Source organism: Lathyrus oleraceus, chromosome 6, assembly GCF_024323335.1.
Source record: "Lathyrus oleraceus cultivar Zhongwan6 chromosome 6, CAAS_Psat_ZW6_1.0, whole genome shotgun sequence".
In the NCBI taxonomy this organism is placed as follows: Eukaryota; Viridiplantae; Streptophyta; class Magnoliopsida; order Fabales; family Fabaceae; genus Lathyrus; species Lathyrus oleraceus.
In genome coordinates, this window is record NC_066584.1 from 334,461,731 (window position 1) to 334,475,486 (window position 13,756).

Sequence of the window (13,756 nt, forward strand, 5' to 3'; positions counted from 1 at the left end):
AAATATCCAACTTGGACTTAAAATTATGGGGATATATAAACCTACTCCCACGTTATCAATATTTGAAAATGGTCACTGAAAACATGTCAATCAAGTTTCTTCCCTCTGTCTAACAAATCAGTTACCAAATGCACCCCTATTCACTTAGTTTCAAATTCATACAAATTAAAGATCTGTTATAAAAAGAAGAGTTATGAGTTCTTCTGCTTTATATGATATGCAACAAATAGCTGCTCAATCAAGATATACACTACACCCAAGTCTGAAATCATCCAAATGAAATAAAATTCCTAAATCCAGCCAATAAATAAAAATGAAAACTAAAATCACTGCGATTACGGTTATTCAAATCACAATAACCATTCAAATCACAATAACCAGAGTCTTATTTGACACCTTGTAGTCAAAGAAAATGAACATGGAGAAGTATAAAAATGGACTAACATCTGATACTCTAACACAGAAGAACAAAAAGAAGCTCAAACCTAATTACAGCCAGGCATTTAAAGTACATAAAATTGCATAATCACATTAGGTCGGAGGCTTTACAAGGGAATGGAATCGATACTCGAAACGCCTCATGTATAAACTAGGAAAAAGATCAAATGTGCACTCTTACTCAGAATTTCACAGCAGCGCCAACTCTAGAAACAACCATGCCCTCTGTCTATCTGCATTCAAACCAAGCAAAACAAATGTATTCATGTTTCAAGCCCAAAACAAGTACCATGGCAACATTAAAAAAAAAAAACCAAAATTGTATACAAAACCTCTCCAACCTTAATAAATCTGAATTGTTGCCACAGACAGTAGCAAATGTTAAGCTGAAGCTTTGAAAGCAGAAGCACCAAATCTTCCACCATTATTCCCTATTCTCCCATCATTTCCATTGGCCCCAATTTTGTTCATAATAGCAGGACTCCCAATCCCATTTGTCCCAATTTTGTTATTCAGAGGACCATTTGGAGACTGTGGATATACTCCACCATAACCAACCAAGTCTTCTTTTTTACTGACACTCTTGATGGTATTCTCTAACTCAGGCGAATCCTTATGCCTTTGAATCGTAAAGCATTGCTCTATGGATTCCTTAGTCCTCTTCCTCGCCATGGAAGCCTCCTTAACAGCCCTTTCACACCTAACATTGGACATAGTGTGTTGCTTTTTCATGGAAGCTAAGGCGATCTTCGAGGCACAAACGAAAACCTTGGCGAGATTCACCTCAACAATTTCTTCGGGAACAGGGAAGAAGGTGAAGTTGGGTTTGGAGCACGGAGGGCAGAGATAGGGCGAAGGCAAAGGAGGAGGAGAAGATAGACAGTGAATATGGGAAAGGGAAGAGCATTTGACGCACGAGACGAAACGGTGCGCAGAGGAAGAGGAAGTAATGGAAACGGGGTGTTCATAGAATTCGAAGCAACAGGGGCAGAAAGACGATGGATGGAGACGGAGGACACAGGAGGTGCAAATTCGGCGATCGACGCCGCGAACAACGACGTTGTGGAGAAGCCAGCGTTCTTTGACACCGCAGTTGCCGCATTCGCCTTTGACGAAGGGGAAGATGTTGAGAGGGGTTGGAGTGGGTGAGTCTGAAAGAGAGGGTTTTGTGGATGGAAGGTTCATGGCAATGGTTGAGTTTGGGGATTTTTGATTTGGGAGGAGATGAAATTTCTAGGGTTTTGAGATTGTGATAGAGAGGATTTGTGTTTTCTAGGGTTTCGAAGGAAGAAGAAGAAGCGATTGAAACGGATACCTTACTGATCGCAATTTTACGACTGGCTCAATTGTTTGGTTGTTTGTGCAACGAAGTTAATGCCCCTTTTGTGCAAATAATAAAAAGATAAATATAATGAGTAATAATTATTTTCTATTACATAGAGAAATAAAGTAAAAGAAAAACTAATAAAATAAAATAAAAAATTAAAATAAATGTATAAGTTCTAATGAATGACATTTCTAATTCTATCGCATCTCTACTAAGTGTAAATTACATATGTCAAATTTTTTACTCAAATAATCCATTTTTTAAAAATATTATTAAAATAACTCACTTTTCAGATTAATTCTCAAACTACCTCACTTTGAAGATGCGACATCAGATGAATTGACGTCTGCTCTCTAAGTTAAAGAGGAGACACCAATTGGATTGACTTATGCACATAGTATTGTCAATCCAATTGACGCCCACGTGCAAAAAGAGAGAGGAGACGCCAATTAGTCTGGCGCCTTTGTGTGTTGTGTTTTTTTTTTGTATAAATAGAGGTGTTGTGTGATTCATTTTTCCACGTCTCTTTTCATTATATTGCAAACATGGTTCGTCTTCGTCGCCGCTATGGAAAAGTGATTTATTCAAGAGACAAGTCTCGATGTATATGCTCTTTTGGAACATCGTTTCGAGTAGCTATAAAGCAAGTTGGTTCGTTGGTTAGACGGAAACATACCTGAAGGCGAAAAAATTAGAAGTATTTAGAGACTTGATGCCTCGCGTGGATGAGTATTGAGAGACTTGATGCCTTATGTGGATGTGATTGTATGAAATCATATTTGATATTTGAATGCATTGACTGTTTGCAATTAATTGTATGAATATGAAAGATATTGAAATAAATGAACATGATAACATGAATCAATGGACACAAATTTTGAATGAATCAAGACCTAAGGACCAAAATGGATAATGATTAGGACCTATCCAACAATTCATGGACCAAACACCAATGAAAATGACATGGAATAAACTAAGTGATGAACTCGATGAATACCTAATCATGGATTAATGGACATGACCATAACTTGGATGAACAATGCCAAACATGAAACAAAAACTCTAACAAGGCCCAAGACGTACAATGAACTAGGTCATAATCAAATATTCATGGACCAAACAACAATGGCAATGCAAATGACATGAATGATACTGGCCAGATGAAATAGGTTAGACATGTACTATGCATGAAGGTATGATTAGAGGATATGATCAGATGCAATGCTAGGGATGAATTGAATCAAGTGGAAGTTATGATGCCATGAAAATGGGCTTGAACAATGAACATAGACAAGCAAAAGATGAACATGTAAGGTCATGAAGTGAATGCTAAACAGACCAAAGAAACCTCCATATAGACCATGAATAAGTGGGCCTTGAATGGATCTTGACCAGGCAAGTGAAGCATACACAATGGATGATGCAACAATCATATGGCTACCAAACACCACAACAATAATTTCAATATTTCCTCGACGCATCATTCACACAAATATCCCCCTTCAATCGTCCTGGACGCCCTCCAATAACTCATACACAATCCAATTACTCTGGTATGAGTCATGAACTCAGCTATGGCGGTAACACTTCATTACAGATGGTGGTGATGTTCCTGGCCCTCAAATCCTCAAACACCTTGGGTGAATCATTAATGTGGGTTAGGGTCACGCGTTCCGGTAGCTAGGGGATGTTGTATCAGAGATTGGTTAGGTCATCTCGGTCAACGACATTAGTCTTTATGGTATTTGTATGTAAACGCATGTTAATATTAATATCAATTGGTCAGATTTTGAATTTTATCTAAAATGTACATTGTTTTTTTTTTAAAATTACGCAACACACAGAGGCGCCAGACCAATTGGCGCCACCTATCCCTTTTTACACATGGGCGCCAATTGAATTGGCAACACCATGTGCATAAGTCAATCCAATTGGCGCCACCTCTTTAACTTAGAGAGAAAACGCCAATTCATCTGGCATCACCTCTTCAAAGTGGGGTAGTTTTGGGAATTAATCTGAAAAGTGGGTTATTTTGAGATTTTTTTTTTTGAAAAATGGGTTAGTTGAGTAAAAATTTCACATATGTCTCAATTCTTAATTAAATAATTTTAAATAGTTCTAAGAGATTATTCATAATAATGAAATTTTAGGAGTCATGATTTTTTGAAGTCTGTGTCTCAACAAAGAGTAATTCAGGTTAACAAAACTTAAATTTTTGCATGTCAAATGTTTAACAAGACCACCTTACCATGACAATGAAACTAGATTTGGTCATTCAAATTACACACCAGACCATCATAACCTCTTTGACTCGGGTTTGGTAATGCACTATCATTAATATTTAAAACTCAAATATCATTATTAACATGTTGTCAACATATATCCCTTGGAAGCCGTAGAGAGGGAAAGAAAGTTGACTCACCAAATATTTGTTGTGATATGTCATATTGTAAAAAAAAATTAAAACAAAAGTAGACGAAAATGATAAATGTGTTCCTTCAAAGACAAACTTATTTATTGTGCATCACATGCTCCACATAATCAAAAGAGTTATGTTACCTACCCCAACAACCATATTTTTATAGAATTTAAGAAATTCATATTATCAACTTCAAGAAACCTTGTAGGAATATCTAGAAAGTCACACCCACTTCAAGTAGATGCAACTTGTAGGCAAAATAGTGAGCATTTCGATAATAGTTTCATCATTTTTAACACAATGAGGACTTGTAGCAGAAACAATAGCATCTCAAATTTGTAGGATAAAGTTGGTTGAACGAGATTATGACAAACATGTCAAGTAAAAAATTGAACGCTTCTTGTAAGATGTAGCTTCCATATTCCATTCTAGTGATCATCAAAATAATAATCATGATGTATAAATCAGAGCCAACGAAACCTGTTTTCGATAGTATATTCACCATTAATATTTTCATTCCATAACCAACAGTCTTCAAAATAAATGATAAAAATTGGTTACAATTGCTAAATCAAATTACTAACTTCATGGGGCAGCGAAAGATTTAAGTTTACAATGACATTTTTAACTGTGGTTCTATGTACTGTGCAAGTAATGTCAGTTAAATGGTTTTGATGACGGTAACTTCCAAGTGTTGATGACAACTCTCAAATGGAGGTGTTGGTAACAATTTTCAAAAGACTTTGATCACGACAATTGTTCCAAAGGTTCCTGATGATGGAAACTAAATAAGAAACATATATCATAAGTCTCATCAGTCAAATGCATCAAGATTAAGTTGAAATTGCTAGAAATTGTTGAATTGAGCAAATTATCTTGAAGTTATAATGTGAAAGCTTGAAGTCTTGAAGATGTGTTCTTAAATAAAGCTTGAAATCCTCAAAAATTGTGAAAGTGTGAAAGTTCGTCTGGTTCTGCTATTTAGTGTGAAATTTGGTAAACAGAGACACGTTTATTTCACTTAAGAGATTAAACTCGAAAAAATTCCATGACAGATTTGCAAAAATTATGAGTTTGAAACAATTTTAACATTAAAGTCAAAAATAAAAAAAAAACTTGAAAATAACTTTGAAAGTCGTAAATGATTTGAAAGTAAAAATTTCAATTCATAAAGTGGAACGCCAATATATACATTTTTAGAAATCACTTTTTTCTCACTAAATAGTTGGATACTTCAAGTTTGTAGAATTTGTATGAAATTGCGGGCCCATAAAATTACAAATGAACACTATTTATATACTAGTCTTAACATAACTGTCTACAACGATTGACACAACAAATTACACAATGTCTCCGTCTCCATGCAATCTTCGTTCTCGACAGGCTTCCACGTGCTCTAAAATAACTTCCTAATCCATTCCGTTTGTGTTTCATTCAACCGCATGTAGAGTAACATCATATTGAAAACTTGGAACTTCACTAAGTCCAAAAACTAATAAATCTCTGGTCTTTAGCTAACTGCTTGGAAACTTGAGCAAGGTCACCAATATCATTCAATAAGACCAATTCATAAAAAAAAACCTAATTCCATGGTCGAATGACCATTTCAACCTAAGTAAAAAACCAAGCCATCAAACATCTTTAATTTGTTTAATCCTTAAAGTCAAGGCTTGTGTCGAAAATTCGAGGTAACAAATTGTCCCCCAAAATGCCATGTTTCGACTTTCCTTTTAATCAGAAGGAGAAAAGTGGCATTTTTGAAGTGATTTTCGATACTATTTAAAACTGATTTGCTGACGTCAACGTCATCATTGCACCTTTTCTCAAACGTCTGTTCAACATGGTTTTCTGCAGAAAAACCATCATTACTCCTACTTTCTAGGAGAGTGGGAAGTTACTTCCGCCCACTAACTCTTCCACTTACTAAATAGGAAACATCTTTGACTGCCACATGAATGCCACTTGTGGGACGGTTGTTATTCACCATCCTCTATAAATACCGATCTTACTTCTTCATTCGAACTCTTCCAACTTCAAACACTAATACGCACCAGTCTTCTTACTCTGAAATCTCTTCTTCCACATAGCTCAAACAGAAGAAAATATGATAACTTTCACGACCTCTGAACCAGTCACCGGCAAAAACCTAATAACATTCACGATTTCAGCGTTAGAAGAGGACAATGGTAGAGATTTTGAATCTGAACCACCATTCGCCAAGGAGAAAATCTCCATCTGGGCTAAACATGTACTCATTCCCTTCTCCATCTTTGATAAACTCTTAGCATTTTTAGGTCTCATTCCAACTGCTAAGTCACACCCTGGAAAGGTGAAGATTTATTTCCATGCTACCCTATCACCATGCCTTCTGCGTTTGAAGAACGCTCTCTCGATCTAACTTTCATGGAAATGCCTATGTGTAAAATAAAGATTATGTTGCTTGGCTCGAAAATATCCAAAGCAAAAGGAAAAAACAATGGGAAGACCTTTGTATCTTTTACATAATCCATTTATCTAGAATCGGCCCTAGGTATAGCCCTACTATGCTGCTTGCATTGATCTTCTTTTGGGAAGGTTCGACAAACACATTTCAATTTCCTTGTGGCATGCTTACTCCAACTTTGTTCGATGTAGCAGCTATCACGAGGCTTCGACCCACACGTGAAACCTTCACCCCTATAGTGGAAACTGTAAATGAATTCGTCTTCGAATGATTCAACTTTAAAAATTACATTACCGACCATCACAAGAAAAACACTAAATAGGTCTCCGACCAAGAGCATATTGCTTTTCTGACCCTTTGACTTTATTATTATTTATTTTGCTCAAGTTCTTTACAAATAGCCAAAAAATATATACCCTTAGCAATTCAACTCCATAAAGGTCGTCTCTTGGTAAGTTACTTTTAGACACCCTATATCAATCAATAGGTGGCACTTCTTATAAGCTAAAACACCTTCTTGAGACCAACAAAAAATACCTTATTTCTGACCCCTTATGGATTTTGCAGGAGCATCGAAGGCACTAGACTTGCCCTAACTACCCCACACGACACTACTTCATAAATAACATTCATGAAGTACATTAATTTGTTTCTCGACTCAAAAAACTTTTTTTGACCATGGCCCCCTTTGTGGATAAATATGTTGGCCCAACCTGGTTTCGAAATAGGTTTCCTGGTGTAACTCCCTCCGCTGCCGCAATGTCGAATTCTATTTGGGCAACCTTTTTAACTCTTACACTCTTATCCACTCACATCGAGACATGGACTGTTGACTTTAGATTTACCGGTTACAAACCTAATCTAGTGGCAATGCAATTTGGTTTCAGCCAAATATTGCCAAAATCTCTCTATACCTAGGAGAATGATATGTTGGTTGGAGAGGTAGCTTTCTGCCCAGGAGTACATAGGTTACATGGTGTTCGCCTGTCAAAAAGCTCTCGAACTTCCACCTTTCAATTCCGACCCTCCTTCTACTCCACAGTGGAGTTATATCATTAGTGGTCGAACCATTTTCAAGGCAACTTTTCTAAAGAAAACTTTCGCAAGACACTGTCGACTGCCTTTTCCAACTTGCAAGAAAACCTTGAGAAAAAAGCAAGTACACATTAACCAATTCTTTTATTCCTTTTTTATTTATGCCTTCGACCTCTCATACATTTTCGTTGCAGGTGAAACTGAAACACAAGGTGAAGCCAATGTCGAAGGTCCATCCTGTAACACCCTAAACCCCAACTCTTAATATTAAAGAGAAAATAATACATGTTTAGGAATGTTACTTCACACAAATAATTTATTTCGGGAAAATAGTTTCAAACTCACAGCAGAAAATAAGTAATCCTTATAACATCAATAATATAATAAGTAACCAAATAACAGAAATAAATTTCAGTAAGAAACTCCAAAATAAATAACGCGCCATTCCCTAGTGTTACAGATCAGAGCATATAAATACCAACTAAAACTGATAAATAATATAAACAAAGATAACCTCCAAGGTCATCTTCCAACTCACAAACAACTACTCATGCTGAGTAACTGATTGTATGTACCCCCGAAGAGCACATACGCCACAACAACACACATGAGGTGAGAATATATCTAACAAATGGTAACGGTGAAATTCAACAAAACAGGATAGTAATAACAAATATAACAGTATTTTCAATCACACTCAAACACAATCAAACAACTCATAATACAAATGCAATACAATGCCACCATCTCCATCTCAAATGCATGTGATACCAAATTTTATGGATATCAGAGGTATGTTACTGCTGTCTTCCACTGTCTCGGGTCTTTCACCCGAACCTAGGATCCTCGCTAAATAGATCTGAGACCCGTCTCTGGTCTCTCAATTAGACCAACGATCCCACCAAATGGATTTGAGGCCACTTAATAGACCGACGTTTCACCTAACTCCAATATATATGAATGCATGATCACAAAACAACACAACATGCATCATACATATCATATCATAATCATAATAAAACACAAGTCTTAATCATTCACAAATTGTTTCACTCTTGAACCTATAATTCATCATACCCGACCATCACTGCAATTCCTCTTTGGAATACTTAACTTAAAACGCCATTCAAGGTAATCACTGTAATCCCTCTCTGGATCATTATGGTCAAAAATATATTTTCAAAATAATTTAATTATTTATCTCAAAGGGTAAATTTATATTATTATCAATTGTCATCAACTCATCAAATTACTCAAAATAACTCAAAAAGTGCAAAGGAATCATAGTTTTTCAAAAGTATATTGTTTTCTTAAAAAATCTTAAAAACTTAATATTATTATTATGTCAGACCGTCAACAGAGTAATGACAAACAATTCCCTCAATTTACTCAAAAGTGACCCTAAGGTCACCAAAAGGACTTTAATGTCACAAGATGCTCTAAAATACCACCGAAGGGCTTCCGAATTCCAAAAACTCCAAGGAAATATTCAAAATAACCTTCGAGTACCCCAAAGATACTCTAAAGTACCGAAATATTATAAGGGTAAGATTCACAAGTGATAACTATATTAAGGACATAGTAGGTGGTTTTTCTCCTAATTACTCAAAAGGTAACCTTATAATGTCAACTGTGCTCCAATCTCAGCTCAAATGTATCCTATATTCGTATCTCCAATTCTAAACAACTCAAAAGTAACTCTGATAATTCTATAATAACTCTAACAAAAAAAAGATAATTAAACCCATTAAAAAGGTTATGAAATGTCACCACACTCAAAATTGCTCAAAACTCTGGACTTAACTCTAAAATTATCTCACTTCAAAATAGAATAAAATGTTATACACTTATGATAAAATTAGGAAACTCTCCAGTTTGAAATTTCTTTAAACCCTCTTTCAAACACACTTAATCGTACCTCAAAATGTTATACACTTATGATACTAGTCCCAAAAGTGTTTCTTCAGAAACTTTGAATGTTGATCTTGTTCTGACAGGTTCATTCTTGTTTTCCAGAATTAATTCTTCAGAAACATTTTGTCTATTTCTTGATCTTTTCTGATTGATTGTGACTTTAGGTGCATCTGACGTTTCCTTTTCCGCTTCTTTAGATTCTTTAGTCTTTTCGTCAGAACTTGCAAGTGTTATCTCAAAATCTGCAAAGTTCTCAACTAGCTTTGACTTTTCAGATTCAAGCTTATCATCAAATCTGACATGTATTGATTCTTCCATAATTAATGTTTCTGTATTATATACTCTATAGCCTTTAGAATGTTCTGAGTATCCCAACATAATACATTGTTGTGCTTTAGGATCAAACTTGTTCAGATTATCTTTAGTATTTAGGATAAAACAAGAGCATCCAAAAGGATGAAAATAGGAAACGTTGGGTTTTCTTCTCTTACACAGTTCATAAGGAGTCTTCTCCAGAATAGGTCTAATAGAGATTCTATTCTGAATATAACATATTGTATTCACTGCTTCAGTCCATAAGTGCTTAGCTACATTTGTTTCATTGATCATGGTTCTGGCCATTTCTCTGAGAGTCTTATTCTTCCTTTACTCAACTCCATTTTGTTGTGGAATTCTAGGACATGATAAATCATGGGATATTCCATTCGAATCAAAAATCTCTTAAATTTTTTTTTCAAATTCACCACCATGATCACTTCTGACTCTGATGATTTTAAAGTTAAATTCATTTTGCACTTTTGAACAGAAACTAGTAAACACAGAGTGTGGCTCATTCTTATGTCTTAGGAATTTTACCCATGTCCAGCGACTATAATCATCAACAATGAAAAGTCCATACTTCTTACCATTGACTGACGCTGTCTTAACAGGTCCAAACAAGTCAATGTGAAGAAGTTCCAGAGGCTTAGAGGTAGAAACAACATTTTTATTTTTGAAAGTTGTTTTAGAAAATTTTCCTTTCTAACATGCCTTACAAAGAGAATCTGAAGAAAACTTCAGCTTAGGTAGGCCTTTGACTAACTCAAATTTATTTAGCTGAGAAATCCTCCTCAGGCTTATGTGACCTAAGCATTTATGCCACACCCATTGCTCTTCATTTACAGACATTAAACATTAAACATTAAACATTTTAATCTTTTAGATCTGAAAGATTAATTTTTTAAATATTGTTCTTCCTCTTACCAGTGAAGAGAATTGTCCTGTTGTTCTGATTAATAGCTTTACATGTTTTTGATTGAAGATTATATCATAACCGTTATCACTTAATTGACTTATAGATAACAAACTATGCATTAATCCTTCTACGTAAAGAACATCAAAAATAGAGGGAAGAGATCCATTACCAATCATTCCATATCCTCTGATTCTTCCTTTCTGATTTCCTCTAAAGCCTATGAAGCCAGCATCTTTAAGTTCCAGGCTTTGGAACATATGCTTTCTTCTCATCATGTGTCGCGAGCATCCAGAGTCTAGGTACCATGATTGGTGTCTTAACTCTGCTGCATAAGATATTTGCAACATATACTATTTTATCTTTTGGTACCCAGAATCTTTTGGATCCTTTATGATTAGTTCTCCCAGAGTTTCTGGAAACTTTGGATTTTCTATCATTATTAAATCTTTGTGTTTGTGCATGTGTGTAATGATAAGAAAAAGGAGATTTAGGCTTGTCCTTTGCAGAAGGTATCTTCTCATCTTCATCAGAGTCATATCCAATTCCTCTTTTCTTATTGTGACTAACACCATAAATCATATAAGCCATTTTACTTCTTTCAAGCCCATTTTTCAGAAATTTTTGAAAAGATTTTTCATATTTATATATGATGGTGTCAGAAGTTGGTGGAGCTTCTAAAAGAGTTTCTTCAAGTTTTAAGCATTTTTTGGTTGAAAATTCATTTTCTTTTTCAAGGACAAAAATGTTTCCTTTAAGTTCAAAAATTCTTTTTCAAGCTTATCACACTTTTCAACAATTTCTTCATGGACCCTTTTTAGGATCTTGAATTTCTGTCGAAGCTTCTGATAAGAGCTTAGAGATTCTGATAAACAGGATTCCATATCAGAGGAGAGAGATCAAAAAATACCTCTTTAGAGTCAGATTCTCTTTCGGATGAACTTCCAAATGTGGTAGCCATGACTTCAACATTTGCTTGTTCCTCTTCAGAGTCTGATTTTGAGGCGTCAGGTTCAGAGTCATCCCAGGTTGCCATGAGCCCTTTCTTAGTTTTGAAGGAGTTTTTCTTGAATCCTTCTTTTCTGAAACTATCTTTCTTGAGCTTTGGACATTCATTTTTGTAGTGTCCCGATTCTTTACATTCATAGCAGGTTACCTCTTTGTTTGGTTTGCTTCTAGAAGTTGACTCTGAATGATATCCCTTCTGTCTGGGTCTTCTGAAGTTGTTGTTCCTTTTTCTCCAGAGTTGTTTAACTCATCTGGTTAGAAGAGATGACTCTTTTTCATCATTAGAATCATAGTCGTCTTCTTCTTCAGCTTGAAAGGCTTTGTTCCTTTCTTACCTTCGTCTTTCTGATCTGGACTTCAGAGCTACTGATTTGCTTTTCTTTTGAGGTTCGTCTTCCTCCAGCTTTATCTCATGACTTTTGAGGGAGTTGATTAGTTCTTCCAGGCTTATGTTGTTCAGATCCTTGGATAGTTTTAAGGTAGTAACCATATGTCTCCATTTCTTTGGCAGACTTCTGATTATCTTTTTGACATGATCTGTAGTTGTGTATCCTTTGTCTAGAACCTTGAGTCCTGCAACTAAAGTTTGGAATCTAGAAAACATTACCTCTACAACTTCATCATCCTCCATTATGAAGGCTTCATATTTTTAGATTAAGGCCATAGCCTTATTTTCTTTGACTTGATTATTGCCTTCATGAGTAATCTTTAAGGAATCAAGGATCTCTTTCGTTGTTTCCCTGTTGGTGATTTTTTCGTATTCATTGTAGGATATGCATTCAACAGAACAGTTTTGGCTTTGTGGTGATTCTTGAAATCACACTTCTGATCACCAGTCATTTTACTTCTGGTAATGACAATACCAACATCAGATACAGGTGGTTCATAGCCATTTGTAACGATTTCCCATAGGTAAGCGCTATAGCCTATGAAGAAGCTTTCAATTATGTCCTTCTAATAATCAAAATTTTCTCCATCCAATACTGGAGGTTTAGTGTTGTAGATATCTCTTTCATTGGTGTTGGCCATGATGTTTTTCTCACACTGGATCTCTATACATTGTTAAGTGTTTGATTCAAAAATCAATAATAAAGCCGAAGCTCTGATACCAATTGAAGGTAGAGAAAAACAAGAAAGGGGAGGGGGGTTTGAATTATTTTCACTGACAATAAAAACTTTTAGAAACGCCACACACACAAAGATCAAAACAAACAACGCAGAAGTTTATCCTGGTTCGCTTGAAATTCAAAGCTACTCCAATCCACCTGACCAAGGTGATTTCGCCTTCAATAAAGACTTAATCCAATAATCTAGAAAGATTACAACAAACATCTAAGAGTACAGTGATCTCTTAGCCCTCTCAAGTCTACAGACTTCACAAGTCACTTGAGGAAAGTTACAACAACTATTTTGGAATTACAAGAAAGTGTTTAGTGCTTCTAGATAAGCAATATGAACATAGTAAGAACAAAGATTAAAATCACACTTAGAGCAGTAACTCGTGTGATAACGTGAGACAAGAACTTAGTGTATGACTTGATTTTGAGGTGCAAAATTCTTGTGTAATAGCTTCGTATTTTTGAATGATGATAGTTGCGTCTTCTTATAGTGCTTGAAGATGATGTCGTTGAATGGAGCATTGAAACTGGTATCTTGCCAATAATGGGAATTAAATGACATTAACATTATTGTCCTTTGCATAATAGTTTAGGGGAGTATTCAATTTTCTCCATATAGATATTCATACCATATTTGGAATACTTCATTGTTAAGTCTTGATCTGATCTGTTGGGCGTGAATCAGAGTGCGCGGAATTCTGATTCTTCTCTTATATCTTGTATTCTTCAGATAGTTGTCTGATGTGTTTTCTTCATAAGTTCTTGACTAATCTCTATTCATACATTCTTCAGATGTAAGGATGATCAGAGTATACATGTGTGG

General features: G+C 35.4%; 1 protein-coding gene across 1 annotated transcript; it reads right to left on the reverse strand.

The window, feature by feature from the left end:
* Positions 1-308: 308 nt before the first annotated feature.
* Positions 309-1,817, reverse strand: LOC127091456 (uncharacterized). Its single transcript, XM_051030101.1, has 2 exons — positions 780-1,817; positions 309-671 (listed from the first exon to the last, which is right to left on the reverse strand). The coding sequence occupies exon 1, from the start codon at positions 1,621-1,623 to the stop codon at positions 820-822; it is 804 nt and encodes a 267-aa protein (XP_050886058.1). The 5' UTR covers positions 1,624-1,817; the 3' UTR covers positions 309-671; positions 780-819.
* Between the last annotated feature and the right edge of the window lie 11,939 nt (positions 1,818-13,756).